Source organism: Cetorhinus maximus, chromosome 1 (genome assembly GCF_964194155.1).
Source record: "Cetorhinus maximus chromosome 1, sCetMax3.hap1.1, whole genome shotgun sequence".
NCBI lineage: Eukaryota > Metazoa > Chordata > Chondrichthyes > Lamniformes > Cetorhinidae > Cetorhinus > Cetorhinus maximus.
The window spans coordinates 108,654,184-108,668,615 of record NC_135879.1 but is presented as its reverse complement, the minus strand read 5'-3'; the positions used below and the strand labels follow the sequence as shown (position 1 = coordinate 108,668,615).

The window sequence follows — 14,432 nt, the reverse complement described above, 5'->3', positions numbered from 1 at the left end:
GGCCCATAGCCTCGAATGTTATGACGTGCCAAGTGCTCATCCAGGTACTTTTTAAAGGATGTGAGGCAACCCGACTCCATCACCCTCCCAGGCAGCGCATTCCAGACCATCACCGCCCTCTGGGTAAAAAAGTTTTTCCTCACATCCCCCTTAAACCTCCTGCCCCTCACCTTGAACTTATGTCCCCTCATGACTGACCCTTCAACTAAAGGGCACAGCTGCTCCCTATCCACCCCGTCCATGCCCCTCATAATCTCATACATCTCGATCAGGTTGCCCCTCAGTCTTCTCTGCTCCAATGAAAACAACGCAAGTCTATCCAACCTCTCTTCATAACTTAAATGTTTCATCCCGGGCAACATCCTGGTGAATCTCCTCTACACCCCCTCCAGTGCAATCACATCCTTCCTATAATGTGGCGACTACAATTACACACAGTACTCCAGCTGTGGGCTCACCAAGGTTCTATACAACTCCAACATGACCTTCCTACTTTTGTAATCTATGCCTCGATTGATAAAGGTAAGTGTCCCATATGCCTTTTTCACCACCCTACTAACATGCTCCTCTGCCTTCAGAGATCTATGGACACACACGCCAAGGTTCCTTTATTCCTCAGAACTTCCTAGTGTCATGCCGTTCATTGAATACTTCCTTGTCAAATTACTCCTTCCAAATTGTATCACCTCACACTTTTCAGGGTTAAATTCCATCTGCCACTTATCTGCCCATTTGACCACCCCGTCTATATCTTCCAGTAGCCCAAGACACTCAACCTCGCTGTTAACCACCCGGCCAATCTTTGTGTCATCCACAAACTTACTAATCCTACCACCCACATAGGGCAGAATTTTGCCCTTGGATGGCGAGTGGGCCCCACCGGCTTGGCGGCGGGCGGACAGCCGACCCCCGCCACTGAAACGGGGCCCGCCGCCATTTTGAGTGGGCGGGCCAATTAAGGCCCGCCCAGTGGCCTGCCCGATAGGAAGCACTATGCACTTCCTGTGCGGGGGGAGAGGGATTCCCCAACAGTCAAAGTGTACTCTTTCGCGCATGTGCGCGGAAGAGTGCACTGCTCCCTGAGGCAAAGTCATGTCCCAGGGAGTTTAGTGACAGATAAGTAAAGTCTAAAAATAGATAAATATTGAAATTATTAACATGTCCCCCTCATGTGACAATGTCACACGAGATGGGACATGTTAATAATAAACACTTAAAATTTATTAAATGTTTAAAAAACGGAGATGAAACTTCATCCTGCCAGTTGATGAAATTTCATGAATAATCTGGAGCCCGCTGGGGCTCCTGGCCTGCCCGCCAACCTTACGCTTGGATGGGCAGGTCTTTAATTATCTTAATGAGCCTGTCAACAGCCTCAATTGCCATTGACAGGTCAGTGGGCGGACAGCTGATTTCGCTGTGCTTCCACCTTCCTAAAAATTTAAAGGGACCGGGATGACATCGGGGTTTCCTCCCGACGTCATCCCATGTCATTTTCCCCTCGGCGAGTGGGCCCCGTCCCCAAATCGCCAAGGGGAAAATCCTGCCCATCGTCATCTATGTCGTTTACATAAATGACAAATAATAGGGGACCCAGCACAGATTCCTGTGGTACGCCACTGGACACTGGCTTCCAGTCACGAAAGCATCCTTCTGTCATCACCCTCTGTCTCCTACAACTAAGCCAATTTTGAATCCACCTTATCAAATTACCCTCTATCCCATGTGCATTTGCCTTCTTTATAAGTCGCCCATGTGGGACCTTGTCAAAGGCTTTGCTGAAATCCATATAAACTACATCAACTGCACTACCCTCATCTACACACCTGCTCACCTCCTCAAAAAATTCAAGCAAATTTGTTAGGCATGACCTCCCTATGACAAAGCCATGCTGTCTATCCCTGATCAAACCTTGCCTCTTCAAGTGGAGATAGATTCTCTCCTTCAGAATTTTCTCCAATATTATCCTTGCCCTGCTCTGATGTTGTATTTGTAGCTAGACAGGTAGAATATTTCATGAGGGCATCCTTACTGAAGTGCAGATGTCACACATATTGTCCCTCACTGAGTTTCAGGTAGGAAAATTGCTCCCTAAACAACCTGGGTGGATATGGCCCTCTACTGAGACCCCCTTTTCCCCTCCTCCTCCTTCCTCTTCCAGCAGCTTGCCCTGCTCTTTGTGGCCTCTGCTCATTCTCCCAGACACACTTTATTCCAAGAGGAAGGCCTACTACTGCACCCACATCTAGGAGTAACTGGCTTCTGCAGAAGCAAAAAGTCCTTCAGCATTTGCCAGCCATTCCCTGTAGACTTTTGAAACATGAAACAACTACAGAAAGCTCAAAAAAAGTGTAAGATTGTAGCAACAGCCAAAAGAAAATCAACCAGGAATTAACCTATAAGTGGTTGATGGTCCCTTTAAATGCCAGGGGAGTACATCCTGCTGCTAAATGTGTAGTCAGCTGTGTGAGCTTAAGAAAGGGCATTAGCTGGAGTGTTGAGTTCCAAAATGGCATCACTGGCATCAAATAAGCGTTGAATGCTGATTGATGCAATGATCTGCCTGCTCTGGATATTTCTGCCTGACGTTCACTGCATGTGTGCTATCTCCCTCATCAGTCCAGCGCAATACACCCCACAAGTGTGTGTGCGTGCTGCAGGCACAATTTAGGAACAAAAACAGCACTTGTAGTTCTGAAAACAAGGGCACTAGTGATCTCAATTTTGTGCCGATTGAATCTAATTTAGGTCTAAATTTTATGAAGGAAAGAATACCCTTGAAATTTCATAGGCCATTTTGTCTGGGTAGAAATACAGTGTTTCTCTAGCTGCTGACTTCATCCTAATTCCAAGGCATGGAACTATTTAATAATTGGGGCAGGTGCTCAGTGCCAACAGCAATGCTATAGAGGCTCACGTTCCACTGAAAAATCAGGAACTGAGTGGCACCCAGATACTCCGAAAGACTCTCACAGCCCAGATCCGACCAAGAAAAGACAAATCTGGTGTATGCAGCAACAGCCAATCGTCTATTAGGACAAGATTTTATTAACTAGCGTTTGGCGCTTGGATTTAGCAGATTGCACGGGGCTGTTGATGGGGCTCACTGACCCTTTTCCGACTCTTCACGTTCTTTCCCTCTTGAAGAGTTTTGTGTTGCTCATCCTGATTTATCCTCATTTAACAGACAGGTAGTACAGCACAGGGCACAATCGTGATCCTGAACACTTTGGCTGGTTGATATAGCAGGACACTTTGATTTGTCCAGGCACCAGAACTCCCATTTAAGCATATCCATAATGGATTTAGTGGAAGTATGGACTTTCACTGTAGTGTCTTCTGGGTTGCTGTATAACGAACACCACAGAGGGCTCATGAGCCAGGCTAACAGTTTGTATCATCGGCCTACAAGGAGCCAGTGGCAGTACTGTTGACAGCCAGGCAATGATGGCATAATGTGTGCTGCCACATCATGTTACGTTGATGGTGCAGCACCTCTTTCTATTCATACAGTTGGTAATCCTTTGCAATGTAGCACGTAAGTCTACATCCATACTGCTGATCACTCCTGGATCTTGAGGAACCCTGTATTAGGCCCAGGTTTTGGGTTCTGCGTTCTGATAAGTAAGAGGGTAAGCATAAAGATTTACACCCAGATCCTGATAGCCTTGAGAAGATACCTCCTGTACCCAGACCCCAAGGGCCAGATTTTCCCATCAGACGCAGAAATCGGGAGATGGGACTGATCCCACATCATGTTCCTATTTTCATCTCCAGCCTGCCAGAAGGCAGGATTTTCATGGGGGTCAGAGTCTTAATGACCCTGACAGGGGTCTGCCACCCAATTAGTGGCCAGGAGGGCAGGGATGGAGGCAGGACAGCAGGGAAGCAGGCCACATGCTGTCCCACATGACTGCCGTCTGTGCACGGCCTTAAAACAATGGGAGGATCTTCATCTTCACAGTGGCCAGGGCAAATGGAGAGCTGGTACCCAAGATAGGGTGGGGAAAGGTCAGTTAGTAAAATCTCATTGTTTTTGTCTAAACTTGCACTTTTTGCCATCAAATAAAACTGTTTCAGCTCTACCGCCCCTTTTCTTACTAGGTTGGAGTTGGCCAGCTTCACAGAGTTCCGAACAGCTGCCTGCCCCCGTGAAAATCTCAGGAAGTCAGAAGGTGAGCTCTTAACAAGCTCCCTAATGACTTCAACACGCCCAATCAACAAGGCGGTGACTGCACTTTCCCACCGGCCCCTCCTCCCGCTCTTCTGCAGACCTCAGGAAAGTCAGCAGAGTCCAGAAACGAGGCAGCAGATTAGTATGCAGGCCGCCAGCACCATTTTTTTTCTGCTATCCTACTTCTATATTGCCCCAATTTCGGACGGGAAAATCTGCCCACCCCCCCCACCCCCCCCCCCCCAACCCCACCCCAGTCAAAAGTGTCTGGAAGTTGGATTGAGAGCTCTGTCCAAGCTCGACCCTCCAGTGTCACTGTCTGCACTTCCCTGCTTCTAGTAAGCTGTTGTGTGGGACGAGGGGTAGAAATTCTAAAATGAAGCTGAGCAAATCCATTGATCTCCAAGAGGGCAAAGTTTTGCTAGTGATGTTGCATATGAGGCCAGTGACCTGAATCGGGCCCCCTATCCTCTGCCTCACATCTTGCAAGATCAACTTTAATACTTTCACATGTTCATCGAACATTCCCCTTTTTATAGCAAGACCCTTGAGTTCGGAGTCTGTGCTTCCGCAGATAAGGGAAGGCAACTCCACAGCCTTTATTGAACAGTGGTCAAATTCTCACTCTAGTCCACCAGCTACCTTGTGCTCACATTAGAAGATCCGCAAGCTAGAAAGGTTAAAGTGGCCAGGTGAAATTGTCTGAGCTGGTGCCATGGGACACAGAAGGCAGATGAAAAATGTGACACAATAGAGGGGGAAAGCATAGGAACAAGATACAAGAGATGGAATGGTAATTATTATCATCTTCTCTTCTGTAATACACCACTCAACAGCTTAGAAACTCTTGCATTAAAGTAACTTCATAAAATAGTATCTGCTAAATATATTTTGTAAGATTATTTGGTTACTAACCAGAACACTAATTGTTAAAATCTACCTTTATTATAAGAAACTAACGACTAACGTTGTAGTTTACTAACATGACTTTATTAGATACCCTTCTTTGTAGGATAGTAAAGTGGAAAAACTTAGGGCAGAGTATAGAAAGGTGCTAAGGTAGAGGGATTCTGTAAGTTTGTGTCAAGTTTTAAAAGAGCTCACTTGTAGCGAAAAGCTGGGACCTTGGAGGCTGTGTGAAAAATTGCTTGTTTGAGAATGGAATGTAGAATGTCTCTCTCTACCAGATAAAGAACCACAGCATGTAAAAGCATTGAGATATTATAGCACATACAAGGGGCATTACTTATGTAAATATGTATGGTTAGCAACAGCCACATGAACTATTCCTGGTTACTCAAGGAAAGCATGCTCTCACACAGGGCTAAAGATGATTGGGGAAAGGGAGGGGTTAATTGGCTAAGAACCAAGATAAAATAGACCCTGATTTTGTTTTTCATCCAGCAGAGAGCGATCCCATCAAGGAACAAAACAAACAGAGGCAAGGCACAAGGGAGAGAGGAGGAGAAAGGTTTGAAGGCCAAAAGACCAAAGCTGCAAGATAAATTAATGCACTCTGCCATCCACATCTTGACACGGGTAATATAATCTGTGTTAAATTGTAAATCAATGTCCAACTTTGTTGACATGGTTTATTTGAGAACTTAATAAACTTGACCTGACCTTGTTTCAATAAAGTCGATTCACAACAAAGCTGCCAAGTCTGTTCCTGCCTTAAAGGGGTTTCAAGCACCCCAAATCCTTACAATTTCATTCAAATGACTTACCTCATTCAGTACATCATTGATTTCTTTTAATGCCAATGAATCAGATTCATCAATGCCAGGTGCTTCTAGAAGCTCTTTCCCAATCAAGATCTTGCATGGAGCATAAACCTCGATGGTTTTCAATGCTGTTATTTTCCTACGCCGCAGGGTTGTCTCTTCGCTTGGTATTTGCTGTGTGGTTACGTATTTCTGCAGATTTTCCTGAATAAGCAATTTCAAATGGGTCATTTTAGTAACTGAAATTCCAAAGAGATTTCATACAGTAGGCTTAATGTCCAGATCTGTCCTGGCTTCACCCCTGAAATTTCACATTTCATTTTGTGTTAACAACATCAATCGGGGGATTTTTCAAGTCTCCTTGCAGTCTGAAGCCTCACAGTATGAGAGCTGGAATCACAGAATCTGATCTACAGTATTCTACCCCATCTCCTATCCTATCTCCAGTCCAATGAGATTCCATACTGTGAGTGCAAAATTGCTCCCCATATGGATTTGGGCAGAATAACTAATGTAAAAATATTAGCTCAAAGTTCCAGTAATGGAGAAAATGTTTCTTCAAGGTCCAGTCAACAACAGAGCAAAGATCTGGATTAACTTAATTTTAAAACATTTTAACTGAAGGAACAGTGTTAAGCAGGACAGGATCACTGGGAAACAGCCTGGGATCAGTGAAGTGGGGGGGTTGGGAGGAATCAAACTGTGACATTACAAGAAGGCCATGAGTTGATTGGCTGGTGAGTATTGTAGCTTTGTTTCCCTTTCTCCACAGTTAGGGAATTAGTCTAAGGAGCTTGGAAATTTAGAGATTTGGTCACCCCGTGGATTAAGAGTATGCAGGGATAGAGGGTATGGATAACCACCAGACAGTCAAGAAGAAGCAGACAAGTGGTGCAGGAGTCCCGAGTGCATCTCACTCTCCAACCAGTTCTGAATACTGATGAAAGTGATGGTTCATCTTGGGAGTGGAGCCAGAACTAAGTCCATGGCACCACAGCTAGCTCAACTGTACAAGGGGAATGAAAAAGACTGGAAGAACAATAGTGATAGGAAATTTCACAGTTAGAACAACAGACAGGCGTTTCTGCAGGATGGTATGTTGCTTTCCTAGTGCCAGAGTCACTAAGCAGCTGCAGAGTGTTCTGAGGGGGGCAGGGTGAACAATCACTGATCGTGGTCCTTAGCAGAATCAAAGATATACAATCTTAATACAGAAATACCCTGCTTAACATTGACTTAATGTTGTTTCATTTTAATGTTGTTAATAAAGTAGTTATTATTCAGTTAAAGTATTCAGTTAACGCTGCCAGTTTCACTTTAAAGTCGTTTGCCACAGACTTCCTCTTCTGTAGCTTGCCTGCACAGAAAACCTTTCCTGCAGTGCTTCTGCTCTCACCCTCAGTCCCTTTTCCCCTCCGCTGCTGCCCTGGCCTCTGGCATGGTTCTCCGGCCTCCAACCCCTCCCCCACCAGGGCATTACTCTCCGGCCTGCCTCCCCTACAACAATGGTCTCCAGTCTGCCTCCCCCCTCACCCCGGCTTTGCCTCCTGCTCTCGCCTCCCGCTCTCTGATCTTACCAGGGTCTGTTTTTAGCTGCTCTGCTCCTGGATTCACTGCTGGCTCTGGTTCTGAACTGAAGCTCATGGCCTACGTCTAATGGCAGGGGTTGATTGGTGCAGGTACTCTCAAGATTCAGTTGTTTCCTGTACCAACCAGCTTCTGCCACTATATGAAGTCTGGTCAATCTAAAATTACAGCACTGAGGTGAGTGTAATTTTTTATATTATGAGATGGATTGCATTTCTTTTATATTCATTTTAATTTACAAGTTATTTCAACTAGGAATACACAGTACTGTGCTTGTATGGTACAGTATTTCAACTTGTTTTTCCATGTAAAAGATGTCCTAAGGAACCTAACTCTGGCTTTAACATTGATTCTTATGGGGGACTCATGATTCACTTAAAGTCTTTTCACTTAAAGTTGTGATTTTCAGGAATACAACCACAACTTTAAGTGAGGACTCCCTGTAGGTAGAAGGAAGGATTTGGACTACAGTCAGAATTTAGAAAGCTCGATAGGAAATTAGCAAGCAGGATCTCAAAAGTAATAATCTCCGTATTACTCCCAGTAACAGGTGCAAGTGAATATAGAAATAAAGGATAAAGCAGATAAATGTGTAGCTGAAGTGATGGTTCAGGAGGGAGGATTTTAGATTACTGGGACATTGGGACTAATTATGGGGGAGATGAGACTTGTACAGGCCAGACGACTTGCATCTAAACAGACCAGGACCAATTCCCTTGGGGGAAATTTGCTGGTGCTATTGAGGAGGGTTTAAACTGACCTTACATTGATATGAGAACCAGGAGGTAATACAAGAGAGAAATACCAAGGTGCACAGAATATTGGGAGAGACATAAGGCACTAGCGTAAGAAATAGTAAGGTATTAGGTGGGTTCAGTGTAAGAGGGAAAGTAATAAAGTCTAAATTAGAGTTACTGTGCATGTATGTGAATGAGCGGAGTGTGGTAAATAAGATTGATGAGTTGCAGGTTCAGATAGCTACATGAAAATATGATGTTGTTGCGATAATGGAGGCCTGGCTCAAAAAAGGGCAGGACTGGGTATTAAATATTTCTGGATACAGGGTGTTCAGGAAAGATAGGGAAGGAAAGAAAGGTAAAGGGGTGGCAGAATTGAGAAAGGAGAGCATTGCAGTGCTGGAGAGAGAGGATGTCCAAGAGGGGTCAAGGACAGGATCTATTTGGCTAGAGCTAAGAAACAACAAAGGTGCAATTACATTGCTCGGTGTAGTCTATAGGTCACCAACTAGTGGGAAAGATGTAGAGGTACAAATCTGTAAGGAAATTACAGAGGGGCAGGAATTTTCAGAGTGTGTTCAGGAAAATTTTCTACAGCAGTATGTTTCCAGTCCAACAAGAAAGGAGGCATTGCTGGACCTGGTTCTTGGGAATGATATGGCCAATGGATCGAGTCAATATGAGAACATTTAGGGGACAGTGATCATAGTATCAGGAAGTCTTATGGCATAGTGGGTAGTGCCCCTGCCTCTAAGCCAGAAACTCTGGGTTTAAATCCCACTCCAGGACTTGATAGCCATAGAAGATGCATTCATAACATGGCCAAACAGGTTGATTATCAACTAGTAAATCCTTCCAAGCACCTGTTGCAAGCAGCAAGAGTGGAGAGTTTCCTACTTTGTCATGTTTGATGCAGAATGGTGCTCCTCAAGCGATAGCCTCTGGCAACAGGCTACCAATCTGTTCCAGGAAAAATTAGCTATGGAAACAGAGGTAAGCACATGTTTTATCCGCCTCATGTGCACTGGATATAAGAAGAAAATAGTGCCATAGTGGCTATGGAAAAAGACAAAGAACAATAGAAAGTGAGAATAATTAACTGGGAGAAAGCGAACTTCAATGGGGTAAGAATGGATCTGACCCGATAAATTGGAATCAAAGATTGGCAGACAAAACTGTAACTGAACAATGGGCTGTCTTCAAGGAAAAGATCAGGTGCAGTCAAGGTATATCTCATGAATGGGATAGATAGTGCAAACAAATCTAGAGTTCCCTGAATGATGAACAAGATAGAGAGTAAGTTGCAGTAGTAAAAGTGTGCCCTAGACAGATGTCAGGTGAATAACACAATGGACCAGGCCAAATAGAGAAGGTTCAGAGGGGAATTGAAACAGCAAATAAGAGAAGCAAAGGCAGAGTATGATAACTGGCAGCTAATTTGAAAAGGAATCCAAAAGGCATATAAATAATAAAAGGGTTTTAAATGAAGGAGTAGGGCCAATTAGGTATTAACTGAATATTTTGTATCTGTTTTTACCAAGGAAGATGTTGTCCAGGCCATGGTGAAAGATGAGATAGTTCAGGCTCCTGAAGGGCTTAAAATTGGTTAGAAGGAGGTATTGGTTATGCTCTCTGTACCTAAAGTTGATAAGGCACCAGGACTGGATGAGATGCAACCAAGGATACTGAGGGAAATGAGAGTGGAAATTTTGAAGGCACTGGCCATAATTTTCCAATCTTCCTTAGACTCAGGGGTAGTACCAGAGGACTGAAGAATTTCAAATGTTACACCCTTGTTCAAAAAAGGGTGTAAGGATAAGCCCAGCAACTACAGGTCTGTCAGTTTAATTTTGGTGGTGGGGAAGCTTCTAGAAACAATAATTCGGGACAACATTGATTGTCATTTTGACAAATGCAGATTAATTAAGGAAAGCCAGCATGGATATGTTAAGGAAAAATCATATTTAACTTGCTTGAGTTTTTTGATGAGGTAACCAAGAGGATTGATGAAGGTAATGCTGTTGATGTGGTGTACATGGACTTCCAAAAGGCATTTGATAAAGTATCACACACAGACTTGTGAGCACAGTTATAGCTCATGGAAGAAAAGGGACAGTAGCAACATGGATACAAAATTAATTGAGTGACAGGAAACAGAGGAGTAGTGGTTAATAGACATTTTTGGACTGGAGGAAGGTTTTTAATGGAGCTTCCCAGGGGTCGGTTTTAGGACCCCTGATCTTCCTGAAATATATTAATGACTTAGACTTGGTTTAAGGCACAATTACAAAATTTGCAAATGATACGAAATTTGGAAGCGTTGTGAATTGAGAGGTGGATAATGTAGAACTTCAAAAGGACATTGACAAATTGGTTGAATGGGCAGACAGGTGGCAGATGAAGTTCAATGCAGAGAAATGTGAAGTGATAGGAAGAACAGGAGAGACAATATAAAATAAAGGGTACAACACTAAAGGGGGTGCAGGAGCAGAGGGATCTGGGTAAGTATGTGCACAAATCATTGAAGGTGACAGGACAGGTTGAGAGTGGTTAATGATGCATACAACATCCTGGGCTTTATCAACAGGGGCATAGAATACAAAAGCAAGGAAGTAATGATAAACCTGTATAAAACACTGTCTCAACTTCATTTGGAGAATTGCGTCCAGTTCTGGGCACCACACTTTAGGAATGATATGAAGGCATTATGCAGAAAAGTTTCACAAGAATGGCTCCAGAGATGAGGACTTCAGTTACACAGAATGGAGAAGCTGGGATTCTTCTTCTTGGAAAAGAGAAGGTTGAGAGGAGGTTTGATTGAGATATTCAAAATCATGAAGAGTCTAGATAAAGTAGATAAGGAGAAACAGTTCCCATTGATGGAAGGATTGAGAACCAGAGGGCACAAATTTAAAGTAATTGGCAAAAGAAGCAATGGTGACATGAGGAAAAGCTTCTTTCCGCAGCAAGCGGTTAGGATCCAGAACGCACTACCTGAGCATGTTGTGAAGGCAAGTATAATCATGGGATTCAAAAAGGATCATTATCTGAAAAGGAAGAATGTGCAGGGCTACGGGGAAAGGCAGGGGAATGGCACTAGGTGATTTGCTCCTTCAGAGAGCCAGCCCGAACGCGACGGGCTGAACCACCTCCTTCCTCCTGTCATTCTATGACCTAATCTGTAACCTTAAGACATCCTTTCCTTCTTTCAAATTCTGTCACGGTATTCCAGTAGAAGAAAAATAAAAATAAAATTTAAGGACCTTTATGGTGGTATTGGCTAAATGTGACAAACCATACCCTAATAAATATGCGATCCTGCATTACATCTTGGCCATCGCCCACATAATACTCTGAAGTTCCAGCCAAATCCTTTACATCTTGACGAAGTTGAATGGACCCTGGACTTCCAATATTCTGCAACACATTCTTCAGATAATACAAGTTAAAATCAGACTTCCAAAATTTTTATTTGAAGCCAAAAGAACCAAGATACTTTTAAAACTTGATACCTGATCAAAAGAGCAATCTGGAAAGTAAGTAGTGAGAAGACAAAACAGTTCTGCTAATGCTTTCCGAGAAGTGTCTCTTCGGTCCTTCTCGGCACTGAAACCAACATCACTACCTGTTAGTTAAATGAAAAGCATACAATCATTAATGATGGTGAATCATGTTACACTCTGGAGTATTTAGCCAAATAGGTTTCACTTAACTATCACAAAGTGAAATGTAAGAACACCTCTATCTGTTGAGTTTCATGTCTGCCATGCAACTGGGCCAAATGGAATATTCATGGGAGATAAAAATGTTTTTTCTGTACTCCCCCAGTCCATGTTCTAGAGGTTCAAGTAAATAATACCATTAAAGTGTGAATCTAGCTAGATATAGTACAAGAGTACATAAGTAATAATAAATTTATACAAGATACTCAGTAGGTTACCGTTGTGCCTGCAGTTTTGATAGCTCAGTTATATAAAGTGTATCTGTAATGTCACTAGAATAGCAAACTATAGCTGTGAAGAAAAATTCAGGGAGTTGGAAGTATTTCCATTAGAACATTAGAACATAGGAACATAGGATTTAGGAGCAGGAATAGGTCATTCGGCCCTTCAAGCCTGCCCTGCCATTCAATGATATCATGGTTGGTCTGATTGTAGTCTCAGCTCCACTTTCCTGTCTTCCCTAATAACCCTTGACCCCTTGTCAATCAAAAATCAAAACAATGCAGCCTTGAATAAATTCAATGACCCAGCCTCCATGGTTTCCTGAAGAAGAGAATTCTACAGACTAATAATCAAATGAGACAAAATATTTCTCCTAATCTCAGTCTTAAGAGGGAGACCTCTTATTTTCAAACAGTCCCCTTGTTCTGGGCTCTCCCATAATGGGAACCATCCTCTCAGCTTCCACCCTGTCAAGTCCCCTCAGGATCTTACATGTTTCATGACCACCTCTCACTCTTCTCAACTCCAATGAATACAGGCCCAACCTGTACTACCTTTCTTCATAAGATAGCACCCTATCCCAGGTATCGAGTGAACCATCTCTGAACTACTTCTAATGCAATTATACTCTTTTTCAAATAAGGAGACTAAAACTGTACACAGTACTCCAGATGTGCTCTCACCAATGCCCTGCACAGCTGCAGTAAAACTTCCCTACTTTTATGTTCCATTCCCCTTGCAATAAACGGTAACGTTCCATTTGCCTTCCTAATCACATGCTGTACCTACATATTAACTTTTCATGATTCATGTACCAGGACACCCAGATCCCTCTGTACCTCAGAGTTCTGCAGTCTCTCTTTATCTAAATAGCATACTGCTTTTCCATTCTTCCTGCCAAAGTGAACAAGTTCACATTTTCCCACATTATTCTCCATCAGCCAAATTTTTGCTCACTCGCTGACCCTATTGGGATCCTTTTGTAGAGTTCTTACTTCTTTTTGACAACTTACTTTCCTACCTATCTTAGTGTCATCAGTAAAAATAGCTACTGTACATTTGGTCCCTTCATGCAAGGCATTGCTATAGATTGTAAATAGTTGAGGCCCAGCATGTGGCAATCCACTATTTTCAGCATGCCAAACCAAAAAAAGATCCACCTATCCCTACTCTCTGCTTCCAGTTAGCTAACCAATCCTCTATCCATGCTAATATGTTACTCCTTAAACCATGAGCTCTTATTTTGTATTGTAACCTTTGTGGAACTTTATCAAAAGCCTTTTGTAAATCTAAGTGCACCACATTTACAGGTTCCCCTTTATTCACCTTGCTTGTTACTTCCTCAAAGAACTCTAATAAATTGGTTAAACGCGATTTCCCTTTCACAAAACCATGTTGGCTCTGCCTGATCCCATTATGATTTTCTAAGTATCCTGCTATAACCTCCTTAATAATGGATTCTAGCAATTTGTCTATTAAAGATGTTGGAGTAACTGGCCTGTAGTTTCCTGCTTTTGTCTCCCTCCTTTCTTGAATAAAGGTATTACATTTGCTATTTTTCAATCTGCTGGGACCCTGCCAGAATCTAAAGAATTTTGGAAGATTATACCCAATGGCTCCATTATCTTCGCAGCCACTTCTTTTAAGACCCTAGGATGCAGGCCATCAGGTACTAGGGACTTTAGGTCTGATAGTTTTCCCACTACTTTGGAGCAGTGAAGAGGAATGGAGGAGTAGCATGGAGGAGTGAAGTGGGAAGGGCCTGGCATCCTGGGTTTGGTTGGGAGGGGGGCGCGGGGTGGTGCGGGGGTGATGGTTTCTCAGTCAAGATAAGAAAATGAGGGACCTAAAGGGTGGTTTCAGTGCTGTCCACAGGTGACTCCATCTCAGGGTATTGTCTGGCAGAGTCCTTATGGGGCTTTAAGTTCACCTACAACATTTCAATTGTCCCCACTGAGAGTGATTTTGGACAATGTCCTTAGCAATGTATAGAAGGGAGAGCTAGCTGAGCCGGCAAGTTCAGCCATGTCCCACAGAGTGGCAAATACAACACTGGACACAAACATGATAATTCAATAAAGAGTGAACGCAAAAGCACATCACTGGTTATTCCACAATAAAGAAATGAGCCTAACTCCCCCATAACCATCAATGCGTACCAACCATATGGTGTACCAGTACATTTAGCTCTCTAAGCTATTCTCAACAAAGAACAATGATGCACAAATGAATAAATCGAAACCAAAGTGATGTGAAATATTTACAA

At 43.2% G+C, this 14,432-nt stretch overlaps 1 protein-coding gene across 1 annotated transcript in view; it reads right to left on the bottom strand.

Annotated features, from left to right (window-relative positions):
- The window catches only part of LOC144682739 (uncharacterized), a 160,588-nt gene that overhangs the window by 77,899 nt on the left and 68,257 nt on the right, over positions 1 to 14,432 (bottom strand). The window contains exons 8-10 of the mRNA XM_078545381.1: positions 11,735 to 11,847; positions 11,523 to 11,651; positions 5,902 to 6,102 (exon numbers count right to left, since the gene is read on the bottom strand). Coding sequence (XP_078401507.1) covers positions 5,902 to 6,102; positions 11,523 to 11,651; positions 11,735 to 11,847 — 443 coding nt within the window. The remainder of the gene's footprint in view (positions 1 to 5,901; positions 6,103 to 11,522; positions 11,652 to 11,734; positions 11,848 to 14,432) is intronic.